The 19,199-nt window shown below is 45.8% G+C and overlaps 1 protein-coding gene across 2 annotated transcripts in view; it reads right to left on the bottom strand.

Moving 5' to 3' along the window:
• Positions 1–319: 319 nt before the first annotated feature.
• Positions 320–19,199, bottom strand: part of Edc3 (enhancer of mRNA decapping 3) — a 42,004-nt gene continuing 23,124 nt past the window's right edge. For both annotated transcript variants that reach the window (XM_021171667.2, XM_085844659.1), the window contains 3 exons: positions 10,506–10,659; positions 5,754–5,971; positions 320–2,327 (listed from right to left, as the gene is read on the bottom strand). In XM_021171667.2, the coding sequence (XP_021027326.1) occupies positions 1,993–2,327; positions 5,754–5,971; positions 10,506–10,659 (707 nt within the window). In that variant the 3' untranslated portion in view covers positions 320–1,992. The remainder of the gene's footprint in view (positions 2,328–5,753; positions 5,972–10,505; positions 10,660–19,199) is intronic.

The raw sequence follows: 19,199 nt of genomic DNA, 5'->3' as shown, positions 1-19,199 counted from the left end.
TAGGAAAACATTTACATTATGATGTATATTAGTAAACTGCTATGAAGTAGCAATGAAAAGAGTTTTAAGGTCACAGCATTTGCAAGGTTGAGAACAACTGCTCTAAGGTTAAGTAGAGTTTTGGCCCCAGGAGACTTGACAGACCTAGAAAGGAAAGGCTGTTGCATTTTCATTTAAAGGGATATAGCTCACTACAGCTCACTATAAGAATCTAGTTATGCCTCAGCCACCATGTCTCTATGTACATACCCAGTGATCAGGGTAGGCTCCTAGGGATTAGAGAAGCAGCACTTCACTCTACAAAGCAGTTTAGATAGCACAGGTTTCTGTCACTTTATTGTGCTGGCTTTGGGTTTCCCAAGAGCTGCATGCATTAGTGACAAAGATGACCACCTGACTGAAACCAGCCATTGAGCGGAAACTTCCAAAAAGAGCTGCAGGTAGGAGTAACACTTTTTCAACTCTAGGCAGGTCCAGGCCAAGAGCAGGGAGAACTGCCTAATGCTAACCATCTTCAGGACCAGAGTTCTACCATTTTATGCGTGTCTAGTAGCCAGGAGTGGCTGCCTGCTGTCCCAATTGTAACCCTGCCATTAGGAAACGAGGCCCAGCTTAAAAGCTAAAGTTCTGTCATGCAGCTGAGGCTCCTAGTCCTCTGGCCTCTTTCCTGGAGCTGGAGATAACTGAAGAGAATAGAAGGAAAGGCTATCACCATCTGTTCCTGGCCCTGTTCTTACAAGAGAGCAGCCTGAAAAATTCATGGTACCAGGGTTTACTCTGTACCCAAACATTTTAGCAAGCCCACCTGCCTGTCCACCTATACCCCTCAACCAGTGCTGGGCACAGCAGAAAGCCTGTGGGGAAAAGCTTCGAAGTACAAGACCTTTAAAAGGTCTCTGCTGAGGCTCCAGGCATGGTCCTACCCTCCTAACCTGAAGGACCCAAGCCTAGGAAGATCCTGAGGATAATGCTCTAGGTAGGACCTGAGCAGTGCGATGTTCCCATGGCTGAATCCCACTACTGTCATCTAGAACTGGGCTCATTTTCGGCATGTTTGAGACAGGCCACTAGTTCCAATTGCACACCTGAGGAGGGCAACTATCAAGGATTAAAGCCTAAACATAAGAACTGCAGTGAAGCCATGGCAGGATGGGGGCCATGTAACCTGTTCTGGCAGAGCTGAAAAGGGCCATTTCCAGAGACAGGGAGAGGGGCAGACAGGGACAAGGAGGTAGGAAATGATGACTGAAGCACCAAGCTCCCCCAGGGTCTCCCCCAATACTGAAAAGCTGTATCCTGAAGGTCTGGTTCCTAACTAGGAGATGGGCATTGCGGCTTGACAGGCACAAAACTGCTGATGACAGCAGAGCAGCCAGTCCAAAGTCTCACCACAGTCATCCTGACACACTCCTCAGGAAAAGTCCCAACATAAAATTGGAACATCTCAGGAGGGTCCAAAGTTTCCAAATAAGCTCTGGTAGCCTTGGGGGGAAGCAGAGACACACACGGGTTTGTCTTCTGGACAGCTGCCATGCAGCCTGATCTACATGATTACAGGACCAGTGGGCTGCCTGGTTGCAGGGCCAGAGGAAGCATAGGAGACATAAAGCCTTCTGAAATAAGAGTGGCTGGAGGCCCTAACAGGTTCCGGCCCATCCCTGCAATGTGCCAGCCCACACCCGGTAGCTGTAAACCTGACACAGTCTTAGAGCTGCCTATGTCTGTAAACAAAGCTCCAGTTGAATGGAGGCAAGGTAGGATAGAAAGATGCCTGGAGCCACTGGTCCCCCTGACATACATGCCAGTGGGAAAGCCTTCCCTGGTTAAGGGAAGGTGGCAGGCAAGTCTGAAGTATTATTTGTTCTCTCACAGAAGAAATAAACCCAAGAGATAGTCTACAAGGTCCACAAAGCCTCACATCCTTAAGGCGTCCCATAGTGGGTTTGGCGGCAGGAGTGCAGGGAATACAGGGTCCAGCTGCCCAGAGCCCCTCTAGGCAGAGTGTAGGGGAATGACAAATTTGCAGCCAAAGGGTGAATGGTAGTTGATGCCAACCTCCTGGAAGACTTGCTGGGGAATGCCAATGTCACACAAATAGACTCGGCCTGCGTGCTCCCCGAGTGGCAGAGGCAGGCCCAGTGCCAGGGACCATTTGGCATCAATGCCCTGTTCAACTTCATGCACAGGAGGGTCTATGCTGAGCACTGGTGCCCGGTTCTGGTTGGCCCAGGCCACAGCTGCCTTGTACCAGGGCTGATCCCGCAGGAAGGCATTCTCAGGACAATCCAGGCAGTTGATAACCAGGTCCACAGGGCTAGCAGGGAGATCTGCAGATAGAAAGAGTGCATCTGAAAATTCCTGGAGCAGAGAGCAGGCCAGACCAGGAATACCTGGTTTTCTAGACAGTAGCACTCTAATGCCGCTCCAAAGGCCAGCCTTCTCAAGGCTATAAGGCTCTCACCTCCTCTGCCTTGCAGACAAGGTTTTGTATCTGACTAACCCTGATGATGTTAGCCCTCTCAGGATGCTCTCAGGGTCCAGCAGAAACAGCAGCTGGCCACAGGCATTTCTACTTAGAAGCTGGCCTGTACATCCCACTCCAGCCAGCCTGCCCTTCTCTGGGAATTCCTCATGCAGATGGGTCCTTTCCTCCACTCAGCCCACACTTTAGGAATAGGAGGAAACAATCTCTGTTCTCCCAGAACCTAAAGGGCTTCCCTAACAGCCAGTGAGATGGTTCAATACCCCATAAAGGCAAGCCAGATGACCTGAGTTTGATCCCCAAGATACACACGGTAGGAGAGAGCTGACTTCTTAAGTTCTCCTTTAGATCCCCATGCACATGCACACCCACACAAACTTAAGTAAGATGTAATAGCAATATTTTTTTGTCTTTAAAAAAAAAAAAAAAGACTTCACTGCACGGACCAAACTACAGTCCTCTAGAACAGAACAGGAAGTCTCAACATTTTTGCAAATCTAGGATTAATCTAAGAAATTAACCTGATAAGAGCAACAATGAGACCAAACTGCAGGGTCATTATCTCCAGGCCAGTTTCCTGAAGCAGCTACCATAGGAAGTGTTTCTAGAAAGCTAGAAAAAGGACTGACTGGAACAAGGCATGGTGGTTTGAATATGCTTGGCCCATGGGAGGTGTCGCTATTAGGTGTGGCCTTGTTGAGGAAGTGAGTCATGGTAGGGGTGGGCTTCACCCAGGGTGAAGAGAAGCTCTTCCTGGCTGCCAGCAGAAGACAGTCTCCTTCTGCTGCCTTTGGATCAAGATATAGAACTCTGAGTTCCTTCTTCAGCACCAGATCTGCCTGGATGCTGCCGTGCTTCCTGTTGTGAAGCTGTGAGCTTAACAACAGTTAACCCAGTTAACTGTTTGCCTTGGTCATGGTGTCTTTTCCCAGCATGTATTCTAGTGCTCAGCCTACAGTTAACGATATTGCACAAATCAGACTCGTAGCTTCCCTACTTAAAACACATGCGTATAAAGTTCTAGTGGGCCATGAATAAATCGCTCAAGTGGAACCCTTTGTGTGCACAAAGAAGCCTGTGATTCTGGTCCAGTCCTCCTGACTTGCCATGTGGCCTCTGGCAGGGTCTTTCCCTCTTGGACCATCTATCTATGCTCTAACCCCATTCTCACTTAGCCCCCACTACAGTCACAAGTAGTGACTTAAGTTCTCCTTTAGACCCCCATGCACATGCACACCCACACAAACAAGTAAGATGTAATAGCAGTATTTTTTGTCTTTAAAAAAAAAAAAAAAAAAAAAGACTTCACTGCACGGACCAGACTATAGTCCTCTAGGACAGAACAGGAAGTCTCAACATATATGCAAATCTAGGATTAATCTAAGAAATTAACCTGATAAGAGCAACAATGAGACCAAACTGCAGGGTCATTATCTCCACACCACACCACACTACACCACAACTGTGCTTCCTAAGTATCCCAGGCCTCCACACTGCTAAATCTAGCTGGTCTTCCAGGGATTGAACTTGGAGCTCTTTCCTCCACATGGCTTTTAGTTGTACCTTCTCTCCCTCCCTAACCACTCCTTGGCTTTAGAAACAAAAGAACCAAGGTCCTCAGCCTCTCTCTCCTAACAATCTCTCTACCTCCACAACACCTGAAACTCTAGGCTGGATCCTTCCTTTTACTCCAGAGTCACAACATTTCCTGTTTGAGCAGCACTGGCTCTAACACCTAAACACTCAAGAGACATCTAACCTGAGAGGTTCTTTCTCTGCCAAGTCCTTCTAGGGCCAAAACAGAGCATTTTCTCATCCTTTCTCTCTCAGATCTATTTGCATTTTATTTGTATATATGAATGTGTTCTGCATGTTAAAGGCCAGAAGACAATGTCAGATACCCTCAACTGGAGCTACATATAGTTCTGAGTTGCCATGAAGGTGCTGGGAATTGAACCCAGTACCTCAGCAAGTAGAGCAATTGCTTTTAACCACTGAGCCATCTCTCCAGCCCTTCATCTTTTCATTTTTTAAATTTTTACTGGGTTGCCCAGGATGGCCTCCACGCTGAGAATCTCTCTGCCTAGCCTCCTGAGTTGCTCAGTGAAGCCATTCCTATTTCTTCTCTTGCTTCTCTCTAGTAAGCTGACTCTTGAACTTCACATCACCCCCTCTAGTACAGCTACTGTCTCAGCATCTGCTACCTCTAATTCTCATAAGAGAGTCTCAGAACCTTACTGTAACCTGATCTCCCACTCAAAACCCAGAGTGCTTGTCTAGCAGCTGTGCTTGGTAAGAAATGGGTTTGAGTCTATGGGTTTGAGGCCATCCTGGTCTACAGAATGAGTTCCAGGCCAACCATGGATACACACTGAGATTCTGTGTACAAAGAATTATCCTAGTAGGTAATCACTCTGTTCCTCTCTGCTCACCAATGACTCGCCATTCCACCTAGAGCCAAAGCTCAAACCTTGTGACCTCCAGTCCCAATGACCCCACTCCCAGCTCTGTCCTTCCTGCTCTATTTTACTCCCTAACATTTAATACTATCTGATCTGATGTTACTTGTATGTCCATCTCTTCTAACCACAGTGTGAATCACATTTATTGAGACAGGGCCTTACTGTATAGCCCTGGAACTTGATATACAGACCAGAATGCCTTGAGCTCACAGAGATCACCTGTTTCTGCCTCCAAGAACTATGATTAAAGCCATGCACCACCACACCCGGCTGGAAAAACGGATTGAAAGGAAAAAAAATTGTTTGCACATTTATTCCAAGAACTGGGAACAGTGCCAGTCCCATAAATATTTATGAAATGAAGACAGTGGGTATCTAGCTCTCTCTGAGTGGCAGGAAAAGGGTAGGGCCTGGGGCTTTTCTTCCAGGTAATTTAAAGATGCCCTTGGAAGCAGAACATTGTGTGTACATGCATATACACAAACACACACACACACACACACACATTTTCCCCACAGAGATTCTATGTAATCCCAGCTGGCCTCAAACTCATGAACCTCCTGTCCCCATCTCCTAAGAACTGAGATTTTAGGTGTGGGTTATCACCATATTATGCTAATGAAGAAAACTCTCCCCATGTAATGCCATTCTACTTGGCACCACCAGGTGGCACTACCAGACTGTCATGCTACCAAGGAAGTAGGAAGCTTTGACCCTTCCTGAGGGAGGGCCACTTTCTTTGTGAAGCTAGGTCCTTACACCTAAAGTTAGTATTCTACCCTTGATTCACACCCAGGGCTGATGCTCACCTCTTAGACTCGACACTTGCTGCCCTTGGGTCTTGCTGAAGAGAGACAGCTCATTGGTAATGGACTCCAGCATCTTGACAAAGTTGGGCAGGAAGAGGATGACTTGCACATCATGGTTGGCGAGGTGCCTCCCACAACTGATGCCCTGAGCCCCCTTCACATGGGGCCCGCACAAGAGAGCTACTGTGGGCCTCTGGTGGACATTCTTAGGATTCAACCTAGAACACAAAAGTAGACAAGCAGTTATTGGACAGACTGGGCCAATCCCTTGAATCCCTATCACAGAAACAAGTACTTGTTGTTCTGTGGGCACCTTCCTCTCCATTGCCGACCAAGTGCTGGGCCCCAGGGGGGAAACAAAACCCAAGCCCTCTACAAGTCCACCAGGCCTGGAATGTGGCACTCGGTGCCTGTTCTTCCCACTACTTCACCCGAACTATGTTCTGACCCCAAAACATCTTCATGTGAACAACAGTGAAGTTCAAAACTCCACATGGTGGAACTCCATGGTGCTCCATCTCTGGATCCCAGGCCCCACAAGGTTAGCTGGCTCCCAGGAGGGTCGTCAAGCTCCTCGCTCTTTCCTACAGATGCAAGACTCTATCTGCCCATGTTCAAACTATGTCCTCTGGCCAAACAGCCCTTCACAGTTTTTTTTTTTCCCCGTAATATTTTTATCAATTATTTGGGAATTTCACATCATACACCTCAAAATCACACTTACATCCTAGTCCTCCAAGGTCTGTCTACCGCCCCTGTAACTCACCTCCAAAAAAAGAAGGAAAAAAAATCCTACAAGTCCACTAGTCCAATTTGTATTGCCCATATACTCACTGGAGCACAGTCAAACTCCAAGTAGTCATCCCCTTAAAGAAAAACAAGCCCTTCCCCACCTGTAACCTCGCCAGAAGCACTCAATGGTAGAAAGCTACACTTTAGTATCCTTTAATCACAATTTTTAAGAGCTCTCTTTGATGGTTTCTTGTCTAGGTGGTTACATTTTGGGCGTGGGGTGGAGGTTGTCACTAAAGCCTTCTATGTCCCTCCTTCTCAACTGTGAACCTGCAGTCATCAATGCCACTGCATAAATAGCTAGCTCCCTTGCCCTGTACAGTCAGCAGGAGCATGGACCATGGACTTTGACAATGTTTCTGGCAACAGCATGAACCACGGACCTCAGCATGGTCTCTGGTGGCAGTACAGACCACAGACATCAATATGGCCTTCTGCTGCAGCACAGGCCAAGGACATCAACATGGGCCGAGGATACCAATATGGTCCCCAGCAGCAGCCCAGCTCATGGACATCCACAGGTGGCAGCACAGGCCACAAACATCTGCATGGCTCCTGGTGGTAACACGAAGCCTTCTCCCACACCTGTCACCACTGCTGGGTCTCTAATTTGGCCCTCTCCACCACCCATGCACCTCTCTTCTGCTCCTCCATTTTTCCCTCCTCTCCATATCTGTTAGTTGTAGTGTCACTGGAAACTGCAGGGTGTCACACAGTATTAATTTCTTGCCCAAACAGCTTTACAAGCAAATATTCACTGCAATAAGTTGTCAGTCTGGTTCAAGGCCTCTGGTCTCTGACAAAGCATAAATACTGAACTACTGCCAGCGCTCGTCTAGTATATCCTGCTACTGCCCAGAGTCAGAATGCTCTTGCAGCTAGGCAGGGCATCTCCGAGTAGGCTCTGGGTGAGTTTCAGGCTGCTTTACACCTACCTCCCTGCCCTCTAGGTTTTCCAGAGGCTCACTAGGCTCCACCTTTACACCCATAGCCCTCAGGTGGCATCCCATGTCCCCACCCATCCGTCTATCAGGCAGGGCAAGCAGCAGCTACAAGCTGAGGGCCAGTTGGCAGACCCAGGACCTGCTCCACTCAGCAATGTCTGACTCTGTAGGACCGGCTCCTCCATATGCCCCAAAAGCCTGCAGATGGAGTAGATGCTGGGTAGACCAACCCAAAGTGCTGGATATGGGCCTGGACAGCAAGCAAAGCCATGGGCAAGCAGGGTATTCACTGAGCACAAACTCTGAGCTCCAGATTAAGGCTCTCACCTCTCACTTATAAGTCATGCTAATTTTCTCCTTTTCTCAACTCCTATTGTCCTTGATTGTTTGCCAATCCAAGTTTGCTCCTGAAGTGCCACCAATCTGATGAGAGCAATGCTGTGGGTAACTCCTCCTTACTTCCTAGGGAGTTGTGTGAATGAATGCATCAAATGTGATTCCTAACAAAGAAATCCTCAACTGTGATTTTTTAGGCAACAGGGCTGAACCTGCCTTGGAGAAAAGTCTTCCTGCTAGTCAAAACTGCTGTGCCTAGTCAAAGCTGAGAGCCAATGCCAAGGAGGTTTAGATCAGCCCTAGAGGGGCCCACAAGGTAGAGACGAGGTGAACCATAGATGTAGGGTGGACCAGTGCCAATCATCACCACCACAGAGGAAGATTTACAGGTATCGTCAAGACAAAAGGGAATTTCAGGACTTTCCTTCCCAATATACTTGTGTAGAACTTCTACACAGATGCCAAGCTGGTCTGTGCCCCACTATCCTGCTTCTAGAGCAGCGATTCTCAGCCTGTATGTCACGCCTCCTTGAGTCGAACAACCCTCCACAAGATTCGTTTACCAGATATTTACATTATGATTCATAACAAAATTATAGTTATGAAGTAGCAGCAAAAATAGTTCTATGGTTGAGAATCACCACAACATGAGGAACTGTATTAAAGGGTCCCAGCGTTAGAAAGGCTGAGACCCACTGTTACTTCTTCCTTTACATACATGCTGCGGAGTCCTAGCCCTGACTCGGGGTGGGGGGGTGTCCTGCTTCCCTGGGTCCTTCCTAACGCCATCGTAAGCCCTCACCAGCATGAAAGCAGACTGGTGTCTTAGCACCCATAGCACCTCTGCAGAGTGAAATTCTGGCACCATTACCCCAGCAGTGTTACCTGGGTGGTCCTTCAAGCTTCAAGCCACAGTTTGCTCCTCATAAATCATGGGTCTGTAATATTTCCCTTCAATGTGAAGCTCTGAGGAGCACATAAAATTCTGTTGTGAAAAATGGCACTTGACACACACATTGAACACAGACAGAAAACAGTGTGTCTGACTTCCAAAGGACTAGTAACTGCTACAAAGGACAGAGATGCAACTTCTGAGAGCCCAGACTAAGAAAAACAGGCAAGGCTCGGTGGTGGTGGTGGCGGCACATGCCTTTAATCCGAGCACTTTGGAGGCAGAGGAGGTGGATCTCTGTGAGCTCAGAGCAGTCAGGTCTACAGAGTGAGGCAAGTTCCAAAGATGAGACAGGCTGACTCCATGACAGGCTTCAAATCAGCAATTCAGGAGATTAGGCCTAAAACCCCAGGCTTCAGGCAGCACTGCCATCAGGAATTGGCCTGAAACAAGGACAATGGGTCAGCAGTTTCCAGCCAGCCCCCACGCCCCGGTAATGAAATGTCCTTAGAGATGGAATAAGATAGAGGTCACCTACCCCAGAATCCCCTAATGTGCTTTAAATCTGGCCTGCGAGCTCACTTATTGTCTATCTTGGTAATGGGAAGAGCCCAACATGCTGGACTTGTGCAGAATAAAACACTCTTTCTATTTACATACTGTTTAACTCTGGGGTGCCATTCTTTGGTGAATCATGAACCCTTACACAAGGACAGCCAGGGAGGGCTACACAGAGAAACCCTGTCTCAAAAAAAAATTTTTTTTCCCCAAAACCAACCAACCATAGAAAAATCATAAATGGGTTAGGCACAGTAGTGAACACCTATAGCCAAGTGCCTGCAAGCCTTGAGAGTCTGAGGCAGGAGAATTGAGAATTCCAGGACAGCCAGGGCTACAGAGTAAACTTGTCTTAAAAAGAAAAAGAGGCAAAGGCCCAGCAGTCAGAAGCAGCAGCTAGAGAGGGCATGCATAACCCCTGCCCACACTGTTTCTAGAAAGTCACTTAACGACGTCAGAAACCCTCTCCCCAGTGAGCTCATTCCAAGACAATCCATGTGGCTATTCCTAGAGTAGGCTGTGCAGCAAGCTATCCCCCCTTGGGGAGGCCCCTTCCCTTTCTACACAAGAGTATTGGGCATAGGAAAGAGCAGGCCCAAGCACAGCACAAAGAGGAACAAATACTCATAACTCTACAAAGCGAGGAGTTAGGGCCAGGGTAAAACCTCTCCTTCCTGGATCAAACTCGCTTCTGTTAAGACTGCTTTAGAGCCGGGAGACACTGTTCGGCCAAACACAGTCAGGGACTTTCTAGACACTTTTCTCTGCCTCCTTCATCATGATAATTCACTGTACTTCCTGAATGAAGACTTCTTCAGGCATGAGCAGCGTTGTCTAGGACACACCCTCTGGTACGAGCAGGCTCTGCTGCTAACGGTGGCCTTTGGGCAGGCAGAAACCACCTCCTCCACTAGGCTGTCAGGGGCCTCTAAATGTCCTCATCAGTCTGCATTCAAGGCTGATGTGTCTTCTAGAGAAAGGCCAGATCTCTGCAAGGCGTCTCAAAGCCAGACCTGACGATCAACGTGGATCTCACAAGACCAGACAGCTGCTGTCAGCAAAGAGGGAACAGTAAGGACTTCCAGCAGACGGGTAAGAGAAAGGGCAAAGAAAGAAAGGGGACAGCAGTGACCACCTGGCAGCAGCTCCTATGTGCATGTGAGGTGTGTGGGCTGACCAGGCAGGGCACTGCCACCTCATATTCAGCACTGCCAGTCTAGAGACACTCACCTGTTAGGTCCTCCAAGGAGAGTCAGTGCCATCTGACTGGCACACACACCAGTCATCTCAAGTCTCCGCTCTAAGGTCAGCCCATGCTTCTCAGCCACAGACAACAGCTTTTTATGTAGCTCATAGGAAACACTTGGGACTACCAGGCCAGAGTCTGTGGTAAAAAAAAGAGGCAAGGAACAAGGGGAAATTATTATAAAAAATCAGGTCCAAAAATGTGGGCATTCTATACAGATTCTACAAATGCCAACTTTTTCTTTTTCTTAAAGGAAACAGGACTTTTCATGTAGCCCAAGCATAGTCTTGTTACGGAGCCAAAGATGACCTTAAACTCCGGATCCTCCTGCTTCCATCTTCTAAGTGCTGGAGTTACAATAAGCACACACTTGCCAAGTTTATGCAGTATTGAGAACTGAACCCAGAACTTTGATATGCAAGGCAAAAACTCTATCAAATGAGCTTTATTCTAGGCCAAATGCCAACCTTTTAAGAATAAGCCTTTCTAGGGAGGTTGTAGTACGCCTTTAATGTCAGCACTTGGGAGGCAGAGGCAGTCGGATTTCTGAGTTCGAGGCCAGCCTGGTCTACAAAGTGAGTTCCATGACAGCCAGGACTATACAGAGAAAGCCTGTCTCAAAAAACAAACAAACAAACAAACAAACAAAAATATATATATATTATATATAATAATAAAAAAATAATAATGTCAGCATTCTGAAGGCAGAGACAGTCCAGTCTCTGTGAGGTAAGCCTGGTCTGAAGAGTGAGTCCAGGACAGCCAGGGCTGTGTAGAGACCAAGCCAGCCTCCTCCTCCCTGAGGCTAAGGCATGCTTGAGAATACATGACAACCTACATTGCTTGTTCTAGATCAACAGTTCCCAACCAGTGGGTCACAACACGGAGGGCACAGAGGAGGGTAGAGGGGAGTGGGGTGGCAGCGGCAAATGTCCTTGCACAGAGGTGGCCTAAGACCATCAGAAAACAGAATATTACACTACAATTCATAGCAGCAGCAAAAGTACAGTTATGAAGTAGGAATGAAAATTATCTCATGTCTGGGGTCACCACAGCGGGAGAAACTGCATTAAGGACTGGCAGCACTAGGGAGGTTGAGAGCCACTACTCTAAAAGCAAGGAGGAATGTGCTCTCCCTCCTCAGCAATCCAGCTTAGGCCACTACAGCATCCCATCAAAATAAAACAATATCTTTTCCTAAAATGGAAAAAGTCACCTTGGATTTTAGAGTTTTCTTCACAAACAGGCTGCTCCTCTTTTCCAAGAATCGGAACAGATACTAATTAGTCCTCTGAGCCCTTTAAACACCGCCATTCTTATCAATCTCTTGGTAGGAGGCCACACTCATCTGCTCTCTGCCTCCTCTTATCTCTCTCTTCTAGGTAGTTCTTCCTCTTAGCTTAAGAAATTCAGCCAGCAACTTCTTTTCTCAAGTAACGTTGTCACTTTCTCCCTATGCACATTACCCAACCTTCTAGCCATCAAGAAGGTCTACAGTGGGGCTGGAAAGATGGCTCAGCGGTTAAGAGCACCGACTGCTCTTCTGAAGGTCCTGAGTTCAAATCCCAGCAACCACATGGTGGCTCACAACCATCCGTAACGAGATCTGACGTCCTCTTCTGGTGTGTCTGAAGACAGCTACAGTGTACTTAGCTATAATAATAAATTAATCTTAAAAAAAATATGTGTTGATCATGATATTTTTTAAAAAAGGAAGGTCTACAGTGAAACAACGTCAAGCTTTACTTAAAAGAACATTTTTTTTTCATTCACCAGAAACAAAATTCTAAGAGTTCTGAAGTTTATGTGGTACACATCACATATATCAGCGCCTGCAGACCAGTAACATCTTAGAGGTCAGGGAACCAAGCACAAAGCAACACCAAAGTAAAAACTTGTGATCTGAAGCCCTTTCCTTAATAGCATAGGTCTTGCTCTCCCAAAATAACAATGTCATCTTCCAAATGCAATGGCCCAGAAGACCTTTTAGCTTCCCTGTCTGAACTGGGCTGGAGAGATGGCTCAGAGGCTAAGAACACTGGCTACTCTTGAGAATACATGACGACTTATGTATCCAGACTGGAATCCCAGCACCCACATGACGGCTCACAATCATCCATAGCTCCAAAGAATCTGGCACTCTGGCTTCTGTGGGCATTCATATATGTGGTAGTCATACATGCAGGCAAAACACCCATACACACTTAAAAAACACAACAACAAAACAGGCTCTGGTAAGTCATCAGAGGATTGCATACTATCTGTGTCAGGCATTTTGGATCCCAAATTCTTAACTCCTTCAAGTAGGGTAGTGACCCTTTTATATCAATAGCCATGATTCACTGAGCTTGTTGCATCTCTGTCTTTAACACAGGCATGGTCTCACCAATTGGTCAAATGTACAGACACAAACCTCACGCTATTTATGACCTAGCCTAAAAAAATTAGTTTTCTTGTGGATTTATCATCATCCCATTGCTCTAGCATTCTGATTAGAAAAATCTGCCTGCCTACTGGTCATTTCTAGGAAAATTTCATTTATTTCTATTATGAATCCAGTCTTGGATGTGTAGATTGCCCAAACCAGACACAAGAAGGATATTTGCTGTGGGTTTTAGCAAAAGGAACCAAGTGGAAAGCCCAAGTCTATGGCATTTAGGCCTGTGTCTTCTCAAGGCAGAATAATACAATTTAATGTAAGGAAGACATAATGAAAAATGCCTAACATTTGTCAAAATAAATGTCAGCTGAGTGCTTCTGCCTGCCTGCCTCTCATGTTTGTTATGGGCAGAGGTGACAAACAGTGCCATTAAGAACAAAAGCCTCTCTCTCCACCCCTTTCTAAAATGTAAGTCACTAGTGTCCCAGGTGCCAAGGCTGAAGGTGCAGCCTGACCTTACATGTCAAGAGCTGATTAAAACAGCCATTTTTAATGGCCTGTTTTAGACAGACACATATTATCAGAACTAATTAGGAAGCCCTGGTAGCAGTAAAAAGGCTAGCTGAATTTTCAAGACTCCTAAGCTGTCCTGTCCAACTAGCTGCATACCTATCTACCTCAAAAACCTCTTTACCTCCAAAGTCATGCAAAGGAGAGCTTTCACTCTGTCTACACTCCCTCACCTACTTACCTGAACAAGTATGGCTGGTTTAAAATGGGTGGCCTGCTACACTGTAAATCAAGCTTTCCAAGCTCTTATGCTGTACAGACAGGACACTCTCTGGGAACAAGGAGATTCATTTTCAGCTGGTTCTCCCCTCACAGTCTTAGAGAATATGAATGAAGCTCTGGAGATAAGGGGAAACAAGCAGTTTCTCTCCTGGCTAGGTGCTACTCCAGCTGGGAACAGAGTCTCCTCCCGTCCCGTCTCCCCCGGTCTGTAATGACGGCTGGCATAGTTTGATAGCTAGCCTAGAGTGAGGTGAGGTAGGATCCTCTCTGCCTGCGGTCCTATGCTGGGGACCTTACTGGAACCTGCTCTGTTTGCTTCTCCAAAAGGAACACAAAAGAATCCAAAATGTTCCTCTTAAACATTTATAAATAAAGTTCAAGAAGCTAGACTGGCTTATCAGAAACAGGCAGGAGGAATAAAATAAGCCCCAAAGGAAAGGAAGCAAGAACATAGCGTGTATACTGCGAACAATAACACTGGCCATCTGAACATGGGCCAAGCCTAATTATGTTTGGGTTGGAAGGTGGATCTTTATTGTTTGCAAATCAAGGCAGTCAAATCAGTTGCTGGGTTTCTCTGAATATTGTCTGTATTTTACAGCTGTACTGACTAACGGCAGAGCTAACCGTATCCAGTTCGTGACAAGCGCAGCATTTGTAAGGCTCCCATTAACTTCTAGGTATCATGGAAAACAACTCAAGCACACACTGCATAGGCCAGGAAACGAGGCTCCTCTCTGCACTACTCACTTTCTACAGCGTGGCTGGGCTGACTCTTAGGTCGTAGGACCCAGTGGTCTAGCACTGCGTGTGTCTGCCACTCCCATACTGTCACTTATGCACTCTGCCTTCCGGTCCACACCACTGCAGACTGTGTCTCCTTACAGACACACCTGTCCTGATACTCTCCAGGCTCCAGTCCAGCAGTGCTACATCCAAGCTTCCCTCCCATCCGCCCAGGCCTAGTCTTTCTCCTGCCTGACTTACAGCCAAGTGCCTCTCAGTGTAATGCAATCTTTACACAAAGGTGGCTCCTTAGTGGGAAAGGTTCTGTGCCCTGTATCTCATCAACAATGGATACAGCTCCACTGATGGGCAAGGGAGTCCTCTGGATTTGTGAACTGAGTCTATTCTGTGGCAGTCCCAAAATGGGGAGTCTGGGGGTAAGCATGTCTTCCTTTTACATTTCAAAAACACTGCAAATTAGCACCTTCAGACTAGTAATGTATAGGCAGCCCCTCTAGATCAATATTAAAGTGACCACAAAATGCAATGTGGCATCAAAAGGAATTGTTAAGAGAAGCCTAATACTATAACAAACGTTATCCTGGCACAGGAGGCCTTCCATTCTGGCTGCATCTATCCCACATCCTGTACTTCAGACATCTCTGTCTATCATGCCCCAGCTACCTTGCCAGCTTCTAGTCTCTATTCCAACAGTTCTTTTGGGAACTTTTAGCTTCCCTCTCCTAGTATTAGAATCTTCTCAATTTTTACTTTAAAATATTTTTATTTATTTACTTATTTGTACATGTATGTCATGGTATATATGTAGAAGTGTTAAGAAAACTTGTCAGTTCTTTCTTACCATTATATAGTTCTGGGGATTAAACTCAGGTGGTCAGACATCAGACCAGTAAGTTTTTTTCTGAGACAGGGTTTCTTTGTGTAGCTCTGGCTGTCTTAAAGGCTTGCTCTGTAGACCAGGCTGGCCTCAGACTCACAGAGATCTGCCTTTGCCTCCCAAGTCCTAGGATTAAAGGTTTGTACCACAGCCCCCCTGCTCAGAGCAGTAAAGTATTTTTTTTTAAGATTTATTTATTTATTTTATGTGAGTACACGGTCACTATATTCAGACACACCAGAAGTGGGCATTGGATCCCATTACAGATGGTTGTGAGCCACCATGTGGTTGCTGGGAATTGAACTCAGGACCTCTAGAAGAGCAGCAGTCGGTGCTCTTAACCACTAAGCCATCTCTCCAGCCCCAAGACCAGTAATTTTTACTTTTAACTAATACATTGAACATAAGTTATATATCTTAATGTGGTACCATGTAAAACTCGACAAACACTGAGGATGTGTAAAGTTTAAATTAGGTCAAACCCAGGGTTGGACCCTAGATGCTATAATACCAACCCGCCATGCAAGATGTGCCTACTAATTTAATAGTAGCATGGGGGCTATGGGGTAACCAACTCAGATCCTCAGCAGGGATCTGAGGCCTGCTCCACAGGGGCGAAATCATGCTCAATACTGCAAACCTGATTTAAGCTCATGGCTCTAGAGGCCCTAAGCCCTAGGGGGAACCCACTATTGATAATTTACTAAATGGACATCTTGTCAAACTGCCTTCTATATATTTAAATTTATTCCCATATATTAGTACAGCTCTCTAACCTGGCCACAGAACACCTTACACAGTGGGCAGTGGTTAATGCAGAGGCTCACAGCTGTCAAGGGTGCTGAGAGTAAGTGGTTGTTGAGAGTCCAGTCCTAAACCAGACATGTTCATCAAACCCCCAAGGCTCAAGCCACATCCTGGGAACAGGGGATGGGGAGGGTGCTAAGAAATGCTGTCTTCTGGACAGGACTTGGTCACTGCTCTTACGCACACACTGTGGTCATGGTCACCTGCACAAGAGAATGCCAGAGAGCATGCAAGAGGCAGCACTGAAAAAATAAAATAAAATAAAATAAAATAAAATAAAATAAAATAAAAAGGAGGGGAATGCTGTGAGTGAATATGATCAATGCATGGATATATGAAATTGTCAAAGAATAAATTAAATAATTAAATCAAAAGACAAATATCACTACAGTGAGAAGGTCAGAGGGACACTACTTTACCAAATGACCTACCATAGGCTGGTTACAGGGTAGATTTATACAATGGCCAGGCGGTGGTGGTGCGCGCCTTTTTTTTTTTTTTTAAAGATTTATTTTTATTTATTTTATGCATGTGAGTACACTGTAGCTGTCTTCAGACACTCCAGAAGAGGGCGCCAGATCTCGTTACGGATGGTTGTGAGCCACCATGTGGTTGCTGGGATTTGAACTCTGGACCTTTGGAAGAGCAGTTGGGTGCTCTTACCCACTGAGCCATCTCACCAGCCCTACATGAGAACTCCTAATGCGATGCCTTGAGAAAGACATGACCCTACTCCTCACTAAAGAGCATGTCTAACACGACAGTCTACAAAGCACTGACCTAGACTATTCAAAAGTATGAGGATCACAAAAGATAACAAACATTAGGCAGGGATGTGGGGACATGCCTTTAGTCCTAGCATTCAGGAGGCAACACCAGGCAGATCTTTGTGAACTCAAGGCCAGCTAGGGCTACAAAGCAAGTTTCAGGGCAGCTGGAGCTACATAGTGAGGCACGGTCTCAAAAACAAAAACAAAAACAAAAAAACCCAGCCAAACAAGAAACCAACCAACCAAGAAAGATAACAAACATGGACATTGGTCTAGACTTTATGAAGCAAAAGGAACCTGACAAGTACATGGGCAAAGGTGAAATAACAACACAGCTATTAAAACACTGAGCTGAGCATGTTGGTGTACAACTATCCCAGCACTCAAGCAGCAGAGGTCGGCACATCGATGAGTTCCAGGCCAGCCTGGCTTCGGCAATGAGAAACTGTCCCAAAATTAAAACAAAAAGCATTACTGGAGGGGTGGCCCAATGGCTCAGAGTAAAGGCACTTGCTGCAAAAGCCTGAAATGTATGCAAAGGATGACGGATGGAAGCTGTGAGGCTGTCCTCTGACCACCATGCTCACTGTGGCAAGAACTGGCCCCTTTCTACCCCTACCCTGTTAAAGGTGTGCACCACCATGCCTTGACCAAGGAATAATAATTGAAAATTAAGTCCTGGAGGCAGGCATGGTGGTATATGTCTATAAAGCAGCTTCAGGAGGCTGAAGCAGAATGACAGCCAATTCTTGGCAAAAGGTGGATACACAGTGAAATCCAGTCTCAAAAAGCCAAATAACAAAAAATATCCCCCTAAAACCTGGGAATAAATAACATTTTAGAAACAGTTGTAAAGCTTTGTATATAGGTAATGTATTTTAGGTAATATTTTTGTCTCAATTTAGAATTTCCTGAGAACAATCCTGTAGTCTGATTGTACAGAGTAATAGATATCTCACAAAATATCTGCACTTGGTGGTAGAAGTACAATGGTTAGGTGCAGCTAAATTCTAAAGGATTCAGACATGTGCTGTGTTTACATACTTAAACAAAGATGCCAAATGGTAACCGAGATGCCTTGAGTGAAGGACGTATGGTTGGTTATTCATTACACTATTTAAGTGGTTTTTTTCTTAGAATATTTAAACAGTTTCAATAAGGAGTTTGCACTGCTACACACACATGCAAACCACACACACAGTTTGAAAAAAAAATAAACAAACAAACAATCAAACAAGCACAGTTAAGTGCTACAGAATATGGTCATTATTAACTTTGCAAAGTAACAAAGCACCAAGCCAGAGACAGGCTAAGGAACAGAGTGAGAAAAACAACCATCAGACCCTATTTTCAGAGTTTTAGAATCTGAACAGAAAGAATACACATTCAGGAATCAAAGAGAACACATACTATCCTGAACTGGGTCACATACAGACACACAAACACACAAGTCATTCTTGACCAACTCTCCTAACTTCAGCAAAACAATGATGACAAAGACAAGAACTCAACAGTGCAATCTCAGGGATGCCATGAAAATCCCATGACCTAAGTACTTGGAGTCCTTTGAATTTGGATACAGCAAACACTCACTGCACATTACCTGTTAAGCTGTTGATTATAATGCTACTGCACCAGATGCCACCACCCATTTCAGCCACAGCTAAACATTGAACCCATTTCTATATTTGGATATTTACATATTTGGCTATCTAGTACTCTAAAGATCCTGAGGTAACTGAGTAGATATCTAGTACCTAGTGTTGGCATGTGGTATATTTTATAAATGTTGATGCTTTGAAGTAATCTTGTGGGAAAACTCAGCTAATTAAGGTCAAGGTCCACCATGACCCCGTAGCCTCTGGGCTCAGTGCAATATGGGTAACTCCCTTCCTTAGCTGGTTTTCTCCTTCTCTGACCCTGGCTAGGTAATTCTAAGACCCACCATACCTACCTCTACATGAGGAATGTCATGTAGCCTCAATTAGTTTATGGATCAGTTTCCTTTCCCCTGACAAAAGCTGTTCAGCCATCTAAAATGCTTCCCCATGGTAATGAGGCATTCCAGGTACACTAAACCCCCAGTCAATGCCATTTGTCCATCTTGGAGGTCCCTACCCCTCAGTCCCCCAAAACTTTATATGCTTAACTACCCCAAGTAAAGTGACCTGCAGTCCTGGTATGGTTTATTTACTGTGCATACTCACAGGGCTTTGAACCTCCTCCAATTACCCTGTGGACTGTATCAGTGGATAATCCACGAAGAGCAGGGAGACCCACATAATCTTACTAAGGCAGTCTTTGC

This window comes from Mus caroli, unplaced genomic scaffold (genome assembly GCF_978045245.1).
Source record: "Mus caroli unplaced genomic scaffold, Mus_caroli_1 scaffold_11, whole genome shotgun sequence".
Taxonomy (NCBI): Eukaryota; Metazoa; Chordata; class Mammalia; order Rodentia; family Muridae; genus Mus; species Mus caroli.
Note: the sequence above shows the minus strand (reverse complement) of the source record. Positions and strands in the feature narration are given on the sequence as shown.